At 36.8% G+C, this 18319-nt stretch overlaps 1 protein-coding gene across 1 annotated transcript; it reads right to left on the minus strand.

Annotated features, from left to right (window-relative positions):
• Positions 1 to 4288: 4288 nt before the first annotated feature.
• LOC120519088 (cation channel sperm-associated protein 3-like) lies at positions 4289 to 15372 on the minus strand. Its single transcript, XM_039742185.1, has 8 exons — positions 15303 to 15372; positions 12580 to 12763; positions 11535 to 11717; positions 7887 to 8027; positions 7656 to 7775; positions 6715 to 6872; positions 4810 to 4926; positions 4289 to 4493 (listed from the first exon to the last, which is right to left on the minus strand). The coding sequence occupies exons 1-8, from the start codon at positions 15320 to 15322 to the stop codon at positions 4289 to 4291; spliced, it is 1128 nt and encodes a 375-aa protein (XP_039598119.1). The 5' UTR covers positions 15323 to 15372.
• Between the last annotated feature and the right edge of the window lie 2947 nt (positions 15373 to 18319).

Here is an 18319-nt window from a genome sequence, read left to right on the forward strand (position 1 = left end):
CAGGAGACAGGCACATAGTAGTTCAAAAAACAAGAACAACTAAAAGTTAGGTTTAGTTGAGTTAGCTGTGAAATAGTCTCGAGCTCTATTTATATCGGCAAATGGTATTTCTAAAAATGTTGCATATATTTAATAATTTACATCACAAAAGGCAGGTGACTTGTGATAGACAAAATGAGCACCATGGCTTTCGTTTTTGCTGTGACCTAATCCAAACACCCAAATAAACACTCATATTACTTGGACATTTGCTTAGCTTAGCCTTCTTTCCTTATAAGTACCTTTGCCTTTGTCTTAGGACTGACCCTGAAAGATAAGTGGGACAAGGAAAATCTTGGGCCAGGAAATTTGACAGATTTACTAACCTCACCAAGCGTATGTCATGCAAATTTAACCTACTACTGAATTTTATCACAGCAGCCTGAGATGCTCATCTTTCCATATTAATTGAAAGAGGTTCATTTAAATCTGTTTCAGCATTTGACAAAGTGACTTTCTTCTGAGAAATAATCTGCAGCTACTGGGACAGAGAAATCCTCCTGTTTCTGCACCTGTCTATACTCCAGAAGGAAACAATGCTCATATATATTCCAGCTCTTCCTCTTTAAGTTTGTGTGTGCAATACACTTCCCTGAGTAACTCCTAAATGCTGCCTTTTGTTCATTTGTGATGCTTTTCCTTATCTTTCTATATTTTCTGTCTGTGATACCTTCTATACTAATGCTGATAGCCATTACAGGGACTTCCTGTCAGTGAGGATGTTGTCTGCACCAGATTGTCAGACTTTTTGCCTGTGCCTTGTTTTACTAGTTCATGCAGTGGTACATCTTGCCTTATGCAATTCATTTAGACTTAATATTTGCTATGGCCTGTTGTCTATTCTGTCTTTCTAGGATAATTTGTGTTGCACCCTGCAGTGGGATATTTTTGACCAGAAGCATGTGATATGAAGACATGCTGTTTTGGGGGGATTGTCATGTCTCCTTCTCTGTCTCTCTTGTTCCCATCCCAACGACTTCCCCAGCTCTTTCCTTGCCCTGTGCACTTTTTGGCCACTCCCTTTGGCAGCCTGCTGTAAACCACATGCTTCGTACTAACTTAACCTAAATTATTAAGTTGTCATGTGATAAAATTTTACAGCCAACTTGAAAAAACAAGAGTTTTAGATTTCCCTAAGGCTCAGTCTTTGTGCATCTGGTTTTAGTTAAATTTCTGCATCTGGACTTTTGGAATTTTTCAGCCTTGCTTGTTCCCTACTTTTGCCATTGTGAATTGATTTTGCTTTATATTTCATCCTGGTTTTCCTGCATTCCGTCACAGACCACCTTGTTTTTGATTACAGCTCATTCCCCATTGTGTTGAACTACAACTCATTTCCTTCCATAATTGAATCCATTTATCCAAATCCACATTTTGGGTATTAGTTGTTACACTGCCTGCAATACTCCCCATAATTATGGTTGAAAGGCTTATCAGTTAGCAGCTCTGGCCTATACAGTATTAAAATATATTTATATGTTGTATACATATGAATTTACGAGAAAAGCACAAATCCCAGTTGATAAGCTTTGTAATCAATGGAATTGTAGACAGGGGGTTTATAGGATCATTCATGTCATATGTACAGAGTACAGTGAAATTCTTACTTGCATGTGCAAAGCAACATGCAACATTGTTACCACATGGCTTTTTGCAGTTGTTATTTGTCATATGTTTACTGTTGTGAATATACTTTACTTGGGGGAGAGCTAGGAACCACTGGGAAGTTCATTTCATAGTTATTAATATGAATTGTGACACATGAAAATCTCAAAGTAGTGAAGCCAGCCTTAGAAAACCACAAAACACCAGGTATTCTCTCAGTAAAGGTATGAATCCACTGTGGCCTCACTACAGGCAGTCAGACACAGATACCTTAGAATATTATTAAGAAAGCCAAGAGGATCACCATTAAAAATTGGGCCCACAATAACAAAATACAATTTCCTTATAATTAAAGAATGTGTTAAAATAATTCAAAATAAGCAGCCACTACCAAGTCAAGGCAGGGGAGTAAGAATAAACATAGGTTTTGCCTGAAATATATATTATTTAGCAAACAAATGCAAAATCACAAAACAAAGACTGCACCGTTAACAAGTGCAGTGATTAAAAATCTAAAAACCAAAACAAGAAACATAAAACCAATAATCAAAATCAAGGTGTAATGCTGAAACTTCAATTCAAACTGTAGCCTCCTCTTTTACACAGTTGGGGTAATCCCCTGGCTGCATCATCAGGTGGCCCCACTGCCTTGGCCTCCACTTTAAGGAGAGAGGGCTGATAACTAAACCTAAAACATTTAACATTAATCGAGCACAAAATGTCAAAAAATTAATAAGCAAAATATTAATAAAACATGATATGACAGAAATACAACAAAGAAAAGGCAAATCAAAAATCAGAATTAATAACAAAACATACAAAATAATATTCAAAGGACAATAAAAATATTAAATAACACAAAACATGCTTGACCCAGGAACACAAAACAATATAATACAACTTATTTCTTGCATAGCACTCTTCACTGAGTGCAAGTACAGAATGCTGTGAACAATTCTCAGTTAAAGTACAAGTATAGTCAGTCAGTCCAACCCGCTATATCCTAACACAGGGTCACGGGGGTCTGCTGGAACCAATCCCAGCCAGCACAGGGCGCAAGGCAGGAACAAACCCCCAGGCAGGGCACCAGCCCACTACAGGACACACACACACCCACACACCAAGCACACACTAGGGACAATTTAGGATCGCCAATGCACCTAACCTGCATGTCTTTGGACTGTGGGAGGAAACTGGAGCGCCCGGAGGAAACCCACACAGACACGGGGAGAACATGCAAACTCCACGTAGGAAGGACCCAGGTCTCCTTACTGCGAGGCAGCACACTACCACTGTGCCACCATGCTGCCCAAGATTATATTAACTACTAGGGGGCTCTTTTCGCTGTTCTGTTATTTCACTGAGTAATAATTTCCATTTGTCTGCACTAATGTTATCTTTACCATCATTTTTTTGAGACTTTCGAATGTTAGTACTTTCATTATCTCTAACCAGCTCTGCATGTGTATCGCATCAACGTTTCTGAATTCTTTACGACGTTCTACTTTGTCATCTACTCTTTGTCTTTTATTTCTGGCTCCGTGTGTGGTTAAATCACTTGGCACAAAGTCTTGTCTCGCGGGATGTGAAAGTATCTCTCTGAGAAAGTTACATCTTGTCCCAGGCTAAAAAGTCTCATCTCATCCCAGGATTTTTTTTATCTTAATAGGGAGACTATTACAGACATGGGGTATTTATAAATTCAGATTTAAAAAACACACAAAGAACAAGGTAGAAACTGATTAAACATAAATGGAAACCAATATATCTGTCTATTAATTGATGAACTATGGCCAGGTGGCAATGATGAAAAGTAAAATAGTAAAAGAAGAAGTCAAAAATAAAGTCACAGTCCTGGACACCTCGGCCAGCTGGCCGCCTACCCGCTCCTGAGTTTTCTATAGTAGAGTCTGGGCAGGCGGTGCAATCTGATGCGAGACTCTTTCTATCCAATGATTCCACGCTCCTTTATCCAAGATGACTTTTCTATACGTCAAAGAGCAGGCTGCCAGTAGAGCAGTGGTAACAAGTGCAGGTGGAGACCCTGGCTAGAACGTAACAGTTACACCCTTCTCATTGTACTACCTTCTTCTCTTTTCACAACAAACTTTTAAAGTACATTTTTGTGATAATTTCCTGCCAGAAAATCTTAAAAGTCTACATTTTATCTTAATATTATTACTGCTCCTAAAAATGAACAAGCTTTAAAAGAAAACAGCAGAAAAAGGATTTTCTACGTTACAGAATTTATAGGAAACCAATCAATTAATGCATGCAGAGGAACAATAAAAAAAAAATCTCAGTGGGAACATTTCATGAATATGGCTTTTATTTTAAGCGACTGAGGCATGCGATAAACAGAACAAAGAAGATAAAGCTGCTGAGTTGAAGGCATGTCTCTCTGCCACAGGGGTCACAAGCATTTTCGCCTGTGTTCTTCCACAGCACAGTCTTAAAACTGTCACAAGAAGTTAAAATACCTCAATGTCAAAACATCGTACCTCAGTACCAGACTCCTAGAATGACTTGTCAAGGTCCTGATGTCTTGTCTAGACAAAATGTCTACAGTGGTACATCAGGAATAGACAGAAGAAGGCATTTGGAAAAATTAAAAGTAAAAGTCTAATAGAAGAACCATGATCTGTCAAGGCCAAGCTTTCTTTATCACTTCTGCTGCTTTAGATCTTGCTCTCAGAGTGGCAGATATAATGGATCCCAGACCAGGAGGCGCTGCATCTGGCTTTTTTGAAGAATCAGGCTGCTTGACAATTTCAGGTTCATTTAGCTTTATGTCCTCTTCCATAATGTGACTTAGAACAAAGGCTGCTTTTTGGTAGAGATCCTGTAATCTAGATGACAGAGAGGATAAATAAAAATAAATATGTTGAAAAAAAAGTGTCAATGCTCTAAAGGCATAAAAGGAAGGATGAAGAAGAAAAAAATATATCAGCATGAGAATGTTTACAGATTTTTTTTAGTTGTTGTGAAGACATTTTATGCATTGGAACATTGTATGTAGTTATTTATCGGCCATCTTTACAAATCATGTTGGTACAGCATAGATATTTTGTTATTTCTAAGCTTGTAGCTTTGGGTGATTATGAGACTTGCTCAGGGTCACACAGTCAGACAGTTCTGGTGGGTATCTAAATCAGAAATCCTTACCTTTCAGTCCAGACCTCTAGCAGCTGGGCCACACTCCCATTAACCTGTGCGCCCCATAGAAAATGATACTGAACAGCTTGAAGAAACTCCGGGACAGTGCTAGGCTTTTCATATAAACTATGGACATATATTTCTAAAACATGTATACTTTCAAAATATCTCTCCAAAACTGACCTTAGTGAGTCACTAATTTCTCTATCCTTCCATTCCGGAATCCATTTTGCTTATTATGCAATTGCAGGAAGTCAGAGTCTGCCCCACTAGCTTTGAGTGGAAAGGTAGGATAAAAACCTGGACTACAGAATTCTCCATTACAGGGAACATTTAAACCAATTTAGAGTTATCAGCTGGACTACCATGCATATGTTCAGGATGTGGAATTTAGCTTGTGTACCTACAGAAAACCCTTCAAACACAGAGAATGTGCAAACTCCTGATAGGTGACAAACAAGCATAAAAAGGCAGTGCCAAGACACTGACTAAACTTACATATAAAATGTAATCACATTACTTTCATATTTAGAGTTAAGTCCTTGTCTCTGAAATAGGTGTCTTAGTTTAATGATTTGATAATAAAAATGTAAAACTTTAATTATTAAAGGACTTGAACATATTAAGCTAAATGTACATTTCATAATGGCTCAAACTGTAAATCACTGTGTGGTACACCAATGTTTACATCTTTCAATATAAATCATTAAATGCCTTAATTATCAGAAATTTCTGAAATGACAAATCAGCTATTAAAATTTTATAATTTCCTGCAGTAAAAAAGTTGCTAAGCAATTGTGAAAGTACAGGAAAAAAGGTTGAGTCAATTCATTCACTTTCCAAATGTTTCTACCAGTCATGGAAGGCCAAAGTCAATTCTAGTGGCACTGGCTACAAAGTAAAAAGCTGACACCAGATGGGATGCCAGTAGTTGCAATAGTGATACTTATAAAGAATAATATTAAATAAAATTTTGTTGAAAGGTCAGTCACAGAAATTTTCAGAAATTAATTTGGTCTGTTCAACCTAATATCAGACAGGAGAAAATGATACTAGTATTGGAAAATGATCAAAATTTGCAATTGTTCTTTAGACAAGAATCTCGCAATAGATTATAGAAGATGTTTTACCATGATGCTAAATGACAGTGAGGGTGGCAATATGGTTCCATGGTTTGATCTGCTGCCTCACAGTTCCAAAGTCTTTAGTTTAAAATCCAGACCACTAGCCGTCTGTGTGGACTCTGTACATTCTCCATTGAGTTTGCAGTTTTTTTCCCCTAGCCCTCTACCCACATCCCAAAGAGCTGCCAGTTTCATTAAAAGATGAATCTGTCCTGGCATAAATGATTATAGATATGTGAAATGGGCTGGTGCCCTGTCCAGGGTTGGTGTCTGCTTGTGTCTTTTACTGTCAGGACCCTTCCAATTAGTATCAGTATAAATAATTAGAATTAATATTTTAATATATTCAATGTGTTGTTTTTTTGTGTTAGCATGCAAAATATGAACTTCTTTTTTATAAATAGTACTAGATTTCAGTGTGTGTTTAACCTGAAATTCGAGTTGGGCTTACAATGATATATCAAAGATGCAACACTTGACCTGAAGCCTAATATCTCAGCAAGATTCAGACACACTTATCCAAGAACACACTGAAGTGGATGTTATTTGTGCTGTTAAAGGTGTGATCAGATATTGAGGAAGAAGGGGGCGTGGGGTATTTGTAACACTATAAAAATGAGTTCTGTGGAAGTAAATGAAAAAAACAACTCCTGCAGAATACTGCTCCATTATTATATATAATGCAGGCTTTCCTGTTAGGGAGCACAGAAGAATTAAACTTGTCAAACACTCATCCACATTCCTCTTATTCTAGTTTCAGTCAACTTAAGAAAAATTTAGTTTAACTAACATCTGAACGTTTTTGTCAAATAAATCCAGAGTTGTTAAATAGGTTCCAATGAAAGACAAACTGGTACACAGGTCCTCCGTGACTACTTCATCGCCAGGATGATAAGTGTTCTTCAGGTCATTGATTAGAGCTGTTAAATTCTTGTAGTATTTGCTTTCCTGGACAGATAAGGAAACAAACAAAGACATATTGGCATACCTTTCAAAATTTAACTTTTAATAATGCTTCTTACAATATAAAATGTCTATGGGTCAAAAGAACATCCGTGCTCATTTAAAATGTTCATTCATCTGCCAAGCAACAGCACTAACTATCCTAGACTATCTATCCTGGATACCTTTTCTTTACTGGTGGTTTCTCCTCTGGACTCAAGTGGAACAAAAAAAGGGAAGTAAACACTAATTCACACTTAAGACCATGCAAACCTGGAACAGGTGCAGATGAGGTGTAGATCTGGAGAAAATGTATGGATGAGATGTTGAAAAAGTACAACTATTTAATATCCAAATGAGCTGGATGGACTAGATACTCTCCTCCCATGCACAAAACATCTTAATTTTTAAAAAAGGTGCAGTAAATATTCCTTAGTTTAATGATGTAAAATACAATTTTTATTTCCAACAATTTCGAAGACTAGGGGGAATACAGGGAAGACGTACACTCTGGTCTCCTTACTGCATGGCAGCAGTGCTACCACTGTGCTGCCCTAATAGAATCATTTTAATGTATTTATCTGCACAACATTGCACATATTTAAATTACTGATAATCTTAAAAGGATTTTATAAATCATCAAATTCCTTTCCAATTCTAGTAGGATGGAAAAGCACACATTCTTCTCTCCCAAAGACATTTCTTGGTGTAAAAAACAATAGGGAAAGACTTTATTTTACTTGAATTATTCCTTTATGTGTTAGGTGAGTTATTCAATGTTAATCTTACCGGTTTCTGATAAAGATTCATAAGCCCCTGCTTTTCTTTTTCTAAAACTTTCCTCCTCATCTCAGACTCAGTAATTTTTCGTTTGGCCAGGTTTTGTTCGCGATCATCTACAGTGGAATTCTTAAATATTGGAAAAGTATGACAGAACATAATAAAATAAACTGTAAGAAAATAATAAAGAGTAATGCACTGATTATTGTCATGGTAGATTGTGCTTGATTAATTGCATACCTGAATCTCCATGATGACAACAGCAACAAACATGCTAAATAACAGGAAGTATGCGATCACAACGAATGTTATGACAAACCAGTAGCTGTATTCAAACTGAAACTCAACCAGGCGATCACTGACATCGGTCCATCCATCCACCTGTAAAAAATGGCACAGAATGTGTCTGATAAATATAGTTATTATTTTGGTGGAATCTGTTATTTAATTTAATTTATTTAATGGGAATAGTGATTGCCACAGAGGACTGACAGGCATCCTGGCTGGACGACAGCATTACCTTTGGACAAAATGGAAGGGTCCAGGGAATGAACAAGCAGAAGCAAGAGGCCAGGAGCAGTTCCATCCCCATACATTAGGTGGCAGTGGAAGTGCAGCCCTGTTGGAGTCCCTGGGTACCGCAAGGGGGCACTGTTGGGTGAGAACTACCCTGGTTCCCAAACAACCCGGAAGTACTCCCCACATGTCATGCCAGGTCACCAGAAGCTGTTACAGCTAAAGTATAAAAGGAGCCTGCTGCCTTACCTCAGAGAGTCTGATTGGGAGGCAGTGGGCAATATGCAACTAGAGGTAGAAGTAGAGGATAGTTTATTTGTATAATTATTGACTGTGCTTTGTTGTACTTTATGGTATTTAGTGCTTGTTAGCTTAAAAAATCCATTATTTTAACCTGTGACATTGTGGATCTAGGGTTTGGGGCATGGTGGAGCCACCTACAAGAAACAGTAGACAGATAGATATATAGTTAGATAAGGCACTATGACGGACAGACGGACAGACAGACAGACAGACAGACAGACAGACAGACAGACAGACAGACAGACAGATAGATAGATAGATAGATAGATAGATAGATAGATAGATAGATAGATAGATAGATAGATAGATAGATAGATAGATAGATAGATAGATAATCAAGGTTTCTCTTTCCACTAAAATTTATTCATAAGAACGTTCATCTACCATACTCACAAGAAGACAGGGCTTTATTGCAGCATGAAGTAATGCTTTAAATGGTTATACAGACACACATGGCCATTTTAAAGAATAACTTCACACAGATAACTCAATTAAGGCATAATACACTTTAATATGACTTGGAACTTGCAAGAATGTTCTACTTCCAGAGAGGCAGAGAGACAGAAGCTATTAGAAAAATTAGACAATTTGTTGGATACATAATCAGTGTTTGATGAATAAATTGCTTAAATAAAGATCAACCAACACTCTCTGTTGCTGTCTGTCTATCACAATAGCTTCACACCTTTGAAATGTGTTGTGGGAATTCATCAGTCTGTTCAGTCTTTGGACCTTTTCTTGTAACAGCACCTCCTTGAAACAGCTGAAAAGCCAAAATCTCTGGAATAGACAAGAAACTCGCCAATGATCCTCTTTTTCTGTTTTGGTCTCGAAATAATGATGGGTACCTGCCATTGACTTAACAGCTGAGTGTTTCAAGAAGATAAACTAACATGGAATGTTTTTGGAAGCACCTGTACTAACCAATGTGCTATTGATCTAGAGATCAACGCATATAATCTTAGCTCACATGAACCACCTTCACTGTAGCCAAATACATTCAAGTAGTCATTTGTTAGTTTATAATTTTTCTGAATCTGTTTAGTCCACATAGGTTTTTGAGGCTTACCAGTACCCAGCAGCAATGTGTGGAAAGCCGAAAGCAACCCTGGACAGTATGCATATCTGTAGCAGGGCACAATCATGCACACACATGTGTTCATTCTCTGTGTGACTACTTAGAAATGCCAATTATCCTAACATTCATGACTTTCAAATTTAAGAGACAACCAGTGTGGTGCTGAGGTGTCACCTGCTGCACTCGGGTCCCAATCCAGGTAGTTCATCATGTGGTGGGTGTACAGCAATGTATGATCAGTGCATGTGCTCTACCAATGCAAACAAAGTGAAAAGGTAAACTCCACACAGACAGTAACCAGGTCAGGAATCGTACCTGACTCTATGGAACTGTGAGAGAGCAGTGATAACTGTTGTCCATTCCTATTTGACTCATTACTTTCACATTGAAATTACAAAGTTTTTGCCATCTTTATTGCTAGACAAATGCAGAAAAAGAATCTGGCAAAGGAAAAGAAGGTACATTATGCATTTGTAGATTTGCAGAAGGCATTTGAGAGGATGCCACAAGAAGTAGTGGGGTGGGCATTGAGAAACTTAGATGAGGATGTACGGTTAGTACATAGTGACATCAGTGTAAGAGGAAACATGAACAATGGCCAGGACAGCAGATTGAGATGGTGAAAGTTCAGAGGTGAAACTGGGGCTCTGTCACTGATCCGTTCTGAGTCCATTATTTATCATAAAAGTGATGGAAGGTAGTGAAGAGAGAAATGTGTGAAGGACTGCCATTGGAGTAAGTTGTATGTTGATTACCTATCTTGTTCTTAAGACAAAAATTAAGTGGAATTGAAGGAGATGTTGAAATACCAGGCTTGTTTGGAAGCTAAAGACCTCAAGGTAAATGTAGGAGGGATGAAGGTAGATAGCTTGGCCATGTGGCATGTGTGGTAAATACATTGGAAGAAACTCAATCCAATAGACAATTTCTAAAATAAATACAACATATTGACATGAAGGGTAGTGTTCAAGCAGCAACTGTAACCTTTGTTTGTAGAAAGTGTGGATGCTATTACAATAAGTGTAAATGTAGATATGGAGTTGTTTTGGAGAAAGTGGGGAAGTTCTGCTACTTTGGCAACATGCTGTGTATAGACAGAGATGTGGGTGCCACAGTGATATCAAGAGTGATAGGCGCAGGGAAAAAAAATTCCAGAAGCTGTCCCCATTCTAGGTTCTGAAGGAGTCTCCTTAGCATTGAAGGGAAACTTGTATAAAAGTTGTGTGAGGATTAGTATACTCAATGAAAGGAAGACGTGGTCAATGAAAGCAAAACAATAAGAACTGAGATGAACAGGCATCAGGTGGATATGTGGAGTATCACACAATCTCAGAAAGTCATATTATAAGTCAAGAGAAAGACTTGGTGTGGAAGAGATAAATGCTACAATGAGAAGAAACAGACTAATGTGATTTGGGCATGTGGAGCAAATTGACAAAAGATGATTGGGTGAAAAAGTAAATTAAAACTGAGGTGGAAGAATAAAGCCAAGAAGGAGGCCAAAAAAGGTATGGCATGAGGTGACATCAAATAATAGGAAAACTATTGGTTACACTCAAAAAATACCCAGGAATGTGAAGAATGAAGGATAAAAATTTGGGGGACAACTGGCTAACCTGGTTAAACCTAGAGATTGGCCATTACGATTGTGATGATAATGATGATAATTATAGAGTTTTAGGCTAATCAAAGGTAAAAGCTTAACTGAGTATATTTCAGTTTTACATTGTAGTTAACATACTGTATGTACAAAGTCCAATAGGTGAATTTTTTATGTTTTTGGAACACAGGATACAAGTGGAATCCTCTAGAAGAAACAAAAAGCCAGACACACACACATAAATGCAACACACATATCAAGCCAAACTGAAAAAAGGCAAAAGCCATGAGAAAGGATAACACTGACTGCTGCCCCAAAATATCATAAGAAACAATTTAATATAATACATTTCTCCACATTTTATAAAATAAGACTACTACAAAATGCCTACCGTTACTAAGCTGAATAGTGTGAACATTGCCAGAGCAAAAGTGCCCCAGTTCTCTAGATCGCCATCCTCCTCATCTCCAAAAAAATGGCTACCCAACATGGCAAAGACAAACATCCACATGAACAACAGGGCTATGGCACTGACAACATTCTTCATCATCCTTACCATAGCTTTGCTCAACGCCTAAGATTAAAGAAAGAAAATGTTAAAGGAAACGTAATAAATAAGAGCTTTTCTTTGGCTTTTACATTAAACTTCATATTTTGTTAATAAGGACCATCCCAGTAGTGTTGCAGCAAGATGGAAAATGGCACATAAACAGGAATCTACAGCAACCTCGTATTTTATTAAATTATATGTGTTGTGAGAGGTCGTCCGAACATCATCAGACAGACACCAGTATAAGTCCCAACACAGCACACAGTGCTCCTGCACTAAACAACCCTAACTAAACACAGGCCTTTCAAACGTCCATGGGCCGCCTTTGTTCCTTCTGTTGCTGGAGCTTAGTCCACCTCCAGCTCCCAACTCTCGCTCCCTGACTGTAGGAAGGCAGCCCTCTTTATAGTCACCTGGACATTCTTCCTGCTGTGGCGCAAGTGCCGCATGAGCACTCCGGGCGTCGCTGGAATGTCCTTCCTCAACCTTCCCAGGTGTGGTTGAAGTGCAAATCTCCCAGGCTTTATGAGGCTTGGGGCGCCCCCTGGCAGTAGCCACGGGCCCCCACGGGTTTGAGCCTCCCTGCTACTTCCCCGTGGTCCCTTGCTATCCAGGGCAGTTGCCCCCTCGTGGCCCGGGGGACGTATAGATCGCCTCCGGATCCTTCCAGGCGTCCCGGCTGGGTCTGGCGCCCAACCTCCTGCCACAGTGTGCATTACCAAAATAAATAAACATTCACTTTTGCTAATACATTTACAACTATCTTTAAACCAACAGGAACTGATGTGTGTAGGTTGTTTATTCTCCAACAGAAAAACAAACAAACAAACAAATAGAGAATAAGAAAATGAGGTAAAAACTGAAACCAAAGAAACAACCACATTACCTTAAGGCCTTCGATGTAAGATATAAGTTTAAGAGTCTTCAATGTCCTGGCAGTGCGGAGCATCTTCAAGACAGAGCTAGTAGTGCTGTCATTATCAGACTCTGGTACTAATTCTGTCATCAAAGCCATGACCAACAGAATAAAGTCCAAAATGTGACTGGGTGATTTCCAGTAATCAAAAGGTCTCACATAAAGTTTAATGAAAAATTCAAAGAAGAAAACGGATACAAATAAATCATCCATTAACTGTAAGAAAGAATTAAGAGCAAAACAAAAAAAGAAGTAAAAGGTGTATATAATTTCACAAATTGTAAACTATATCAAAAACATTGGAGGTCATGGTGGCGGGCAGTTCTAGATGCTACATCAATTTAAATTATTACTAAATATAAATGGTCAGCCTGTAAAATAACAAGAACATTCTCATTGAATATTATCATTGGATCACTGTGAGGTGAAATAATATATGGTGTAAAGCCTAATTATCTGCAGCTTTTAATGTACTGTTTTAATGAAGAAACATGTGAAAGAAAGGTGCAAAATGTATCATGTGACCGAAGTCTGACTGGAAAAAGACCAAATAAGTTTGCTGCAAGTCTCCACTGATGTCATCATGATACCACCAGACTGTCATTTAGAAACTTGAAAAACGAGTCTGTATTTAGGGGCTCTGTATCTCTAAATTAAATATCTTTCTTATGTAAGTGTGCATCATTCATTTATTTTTTGAATACTATCTATTAATTATTATTCTGATCTCAATTGAATTTGTTTTCTTTGCATGAAACTACTTCTTTGACATTTTGTAAAGCACTTTGTATGAAAATGTGCTGCAGGAATAAATGTTTTTGTTGCTTTTGTATCTGATGCACGGCGTGTAAAATATAAATAACATTCGCAAATCTGCTTAACTCAGTTAAGGGTTGCCAGAGTCTTGGTTCAGTTGAGGGGTACCAGAGCCTCTCTTAGCAGCACTGGGTTCAAGCTGCAGAACCTCATCACAGAGCCTATTCAGACATGCAGGGCCAATCTGGAATCACCAATAAATCTAGCCTGTACATCTCTGAACATTTGGACTGAAAACCAGAGCACCGTCCTAGAGGATAGTCACATACAGATATTGGCTGAACATGAGGCAGCCAATCCACCTTAGTGACAGGATACGTCTCTTTGTGTCTGTATGTGTGTCTGTCTGGTTGATATATTTCTTTAATTTCAGAAGATGGCACATCACAAACATTTTTAATAATAAAATGCATTGCATTTGTCATTCCAACAAACAGTGCATCACAAACATTTAGACTGCTTTTATAAATCCCATACCAAATGGCACATAACAGAGACATGGTGCATTGCAAATGTTAATGCTGGGGGGTCTATGTTGATTATTTAGATTTTAATCCATCTTAGATGGGTAGTACAGCTAGTTAAATATAAAATGTTTACAAATGTGTACAAATTGAAAATAACATAATTGGTAACATTTTGCCAGTGCTGTGTTGTTGTATATATTACTTTGCTGTTGAATTAATGCAGGTAGGAATGGAGGAATAAGAAGGTGATGATTTTACTTCATGTGAAGAGTGAATTAAGTGCCTCACAGATTAAAAAAAATGTCCAAGTTTTTTACCAAAGGTCACAGAGGGTCTGAGGTTTTATTTTGCATTTAACTTCAGCACATGTACTCTCTGTTTTTAGATTCCTATGTGGTAGATAGGTGAGTTTGCTTTATTTTTAAACCTGGGCTTTTAATTATTGTGTGTTGGTTTCTTCAGGGACACTGTCTGAGGAGCTAATTGTTCCCAGAGGTAAAGGTTTTTTCAAAAATTATAAAGTGAGAAAACCATTTCCATCATCTGTTTCACCTTGTCATGGTAATCTAGAGCTAATTCTGCATGATTCATTTTTAAGGTATACTATTAAATCAAAAGGAGGCCAAAAAGCATCAAAATGTATGGACTCCCTGTTGTTTTACTGACACAGGGCTACTGCTGGCTTTTATATAAACTCTCACTTTTATAAATATATATCTAAATTTTTAATAAAAAGACAGGTTATTTTTTATTTTTGGAAAATAATAAAACACTTAGTCATTTGTCTCAAGAAAAAGTCCTATAAAACAGGCCTGTGAAGGCTATGGTGTTATTCCGTTACCTATTCTAATTTCACTGTAATTGTGGGGTACATTTCTTGCTACTATTTTAGAGCAAATGCAATTTTAAAAATGAAAATTCTCAGTTCGTAGTTGCTACAATCATATTGTACAAGTCAAAAATGCTATGTTTAAAGATATTTGAATTTGTGTATTTCAATAAATATGTACCATACTCTTTTTAAGTCAGCACTTTTTACAAATGGGACAATCAAATCAGTGCAGTATCTCACAATTTGTTTTCTTTTACAATGGATGTGCTCATTTCTATGCTATGCATCAGACAAAGCCAACACATTAGTCCATATTTTGAATTAGCTTCAGCTAGGAAAATGGTGATCTTGGAAATACGTAATTTACAATAACAACAGTTTAGTAAAGAAACTTGAAATTATTTTGTGATCCATAAAAGGTAGTTACTACACATGAAACAGACAGAAGTAATTCAAATGTTTTAGCTTAAGCAGCTCAACATAACCCTCTATGCTCCCCAGGTTTTCTACCTGACATCTTTTTAAATTCTGATAATAATTTTGGTAAATGTTATTTGCGGTACCAAAGTCATTCATACCTCTGCAAATTCATATTCATTATCCGTGATATTCTGTGTACTCTCTAGTCCAATAATAGTGGCATCCACAACAATACTGAGCATAATGAATACATGAAACAGTCGACTTTGTGCAATTGCATTATTAAAGTCGTAGAAGCTCTGGTCAAATCTCCTGAAAACAAAATAAAAAAAGGATATCAAGTAAAGCATTTTGTTGAATCAGTCTAAATTAATTACATGACCTCTTCAGGTAAGCATATTGTCAGGATGCACTACAAAGTAAATAAAACTTGACAAAAAAGGGAATAATGCAATGAATAGCTTATAAAAAATACATTTTGTAGATGTATTACTTGTAAAGGCATCACTGAGTTGTAAACACATTTTCAACAGCCACTTTCTGTGTGGGGTTTACTGCTTCCCTATGTCTGTATTGGTTTTCTCTTAGGAAATTATTCACTCCTAAATCACAAACACATGCATTTTTAGTTGAATTGTGACTCCAAGCTGGTCCACTGTGAGAAAAGTGAGTTTGTATAAGATAAGGTCTGGTAATGGACTAGTGCGCTAACTAGAAAAATCAGCTTCTATTTTATATCAGATCATACTGGGATTTAGTGACCCCTGCTGGATTTGGTAGATAAAGAAAGCACATAGATCATGTAAAAAAATTACAAAATGAAGACTGAATATTCTGAAAGCAACAGAGGAAAAGATAAACCTCAGTTTGATGTTATAATCAAATATGTACCATGCCACAGAGATTTCTACAGATTGGCCAGTACAAAATTATAACATTAAGCCCTCCTACAGTCTATAATGGACCTTTGCTTCCTTTTTTCTTTTGCATTTATATCCTGAAACTGTTCAATGTTGCTTAAATTGTGAAGTTTTACCTAGACCTACAATATTATTGTAATGTGAAGTGTAATTCAGAACCTTATGCCCATAAAGTCAGTAATGCTATGAAGAAATAGATAAGAAAATTCTAAAAAATTACATATAACAAACAGCTTCTAGAGTTAAGGTAAGAAGACCAAAAAAAAGACTTATAAGCACAGATATATATTATTTATGACCTGCTACACTAATTATCAGTGTGAAGTTTGAACATTTCCCCGTTGATTTTCTATGGGTACTAGGTTTTCTCAAATGTTAACAATAATTTGAATATAATATAGCTATGTACACTAACACTGTGGTAACAGTTACTCACTGGACAACATTCAGACCCTACATAACTCAAATTAACACTGCAAGCATTGGGACGTTAGTAACTTTAAGACATTTTTAAGGTGTACATACAAATATACTGTATATGGGTATGTTCTGTGTGAGGGTCACTCAGTGAGCATTGGGTATCTATCTATCTATCTATCTATCTATCTATCTATCTATCTATCTATCTATCTATCTATCTATCTATTATATAGTGCCGTTTATATCTATCTATCTATTTATTATATAGTGCCTTTCATATCTATCTATCTATCTATCTATCGTGCCTTTCATATCTATCTATTATATAGTGCCTTTCATATCTATCTATCTATTTATCTATCATCATATAGTGCCTTTCATATCTATCTATCTATCTATCTATCTATCACAGTTTTACAAAGAGCTCAATCCTATATTGACTTTCACCTGACAGCCACCAATATATCAGGACACAAGCACTGGAGCAATTAACAAAAAAATAAATTTTGAGAAAGATTCTGGTTTTGACTTTTACTTTGTATTGACTACAACTTTGATTTTGTCCTCCATGTCATGACCTTAGCTGGTAACAACAATGGTTTTCTTTCAACCCCTGAAAAAAATGACCATCTCTGAGCTCTGTCATTCATTAAAAAAATCTGTCCGATACGACACTTATTACATCCTACTCAGCAATCATGCTGGCCCTACTGCTCTCTGTGCATGTGACAATAACAACTCTATAAACTACATACCATATGCAGCCTGCTGACACCATACCTATTATAAGAGTACACTAAGGCAGTAAAAACAAGCAGCTGTGCATACTATACACTAATGAGAAAAAATGTAATGCCTTGTTGAATTCTATGTGTGCTGCATCTTGAGAAAACTAAGGAACAAATTCATTAAAACTTTACTTCCTAACTCAAACCACCAGTTACTGCTTCAGGTCAAAACTACTTCTTTAAAAGTGAGCTACTATAAAAGAAGAATATTTGACAAATGCTGGAATTCACAAGACTGATTTCTTCCAGAAAATGAACTCTATTTGCACAAACTATTTACAAAATAAAATGCTTTAGTCAAGATGAGTTAAAAAACAAACAGTTTTTGCCTGTAATGAGGATAAATACCTAATATTTGTATTATTCAATTGTTTGCTTCATGACTAGTGCCACCTCCAGCATAGAAATACTAACTGTGGTAATGTTTTAAAGAAAAACATCAGAAAACAAAATGTGTTTAAAAAATAGGCCAAGTTCATTATCAATAGATCACACAACCAGCGCTAAAGTATCAAGACACTAACCACCGAATTAAGTCAGAAAAACAGATCATTAAATTTACTAAAGATTCTAAAACATGCAGTTAATGACACGCTGTAAATGTAATTGTTGCTCTGTAGCTCATGGAACACCGGCACCAGGTACACACAAGAATAGTCTTGACGTTTTTTTTTTTGGACAATCTGTCAGTAGCACAGAATTCACTGAACGCTTTAAGCTTTCTGAATCTGATCACCCAAGCCATTTATACTTATCATACTCCTCTAGGTCTCATTGTCATTTGAAAGAAGAAATGTCCTGGAAGCCTACAGATTCAATAGATGGTACAGTGTCTCTACTCTCAAGAGATATTATATGTCTATATACAACAATAGTTAACATTTTTCTCACTTCAGACTTGAAGCCAGATATTACCAAGAAGACATTTGTACAGCTCACAGATAGTATCTACGAATCCAGCCAAGGCTTTTCTTTTAGGAAATCAGTTGAGAGCCAAAGCTATGAAGGATACTTTGCTATTTTTATCAGTTAATGTAAACCTCTCAA

Source organism: Polypterus senegalus, chromosome 18 (assembly GCF_016835505.1).
Source record: "Polypterus senegalus isolate Bchr_013 chromosome 18, ASM1683550v1, whole genome shotgun sequence".
NCBI classification, from domain to species: domain Eukaryota; kingdom Metazoa; phylum Chordata; class Cladistia; order Polypteriformes; family Polypteridae; genus Polypterus; species Polypterus senegalus.

Excerpts from the sequence above, each read along its gene's own strand:
- LOC120519088 (XM_039742185.1), bottom strand. The coding sequence starts at position 15,322 with ATGAATATGAATTTGCAGAG. Across the intron at positions 12,764-15,302 it reads ATGAATATGAATTTGCAGAG|ACCTTTTGATTACTGGAAAT; the intron begins GTATGAATGACT and ends ACTTTATGTGAG. Across the intron at positions 4,927-6,714 it reads TTTGACAAAAACGTTCAGAT|TTTATATGAAAAGCCTAGCA; the intron begins GTTAGTTAAACT and ends ATATGTCCATAG.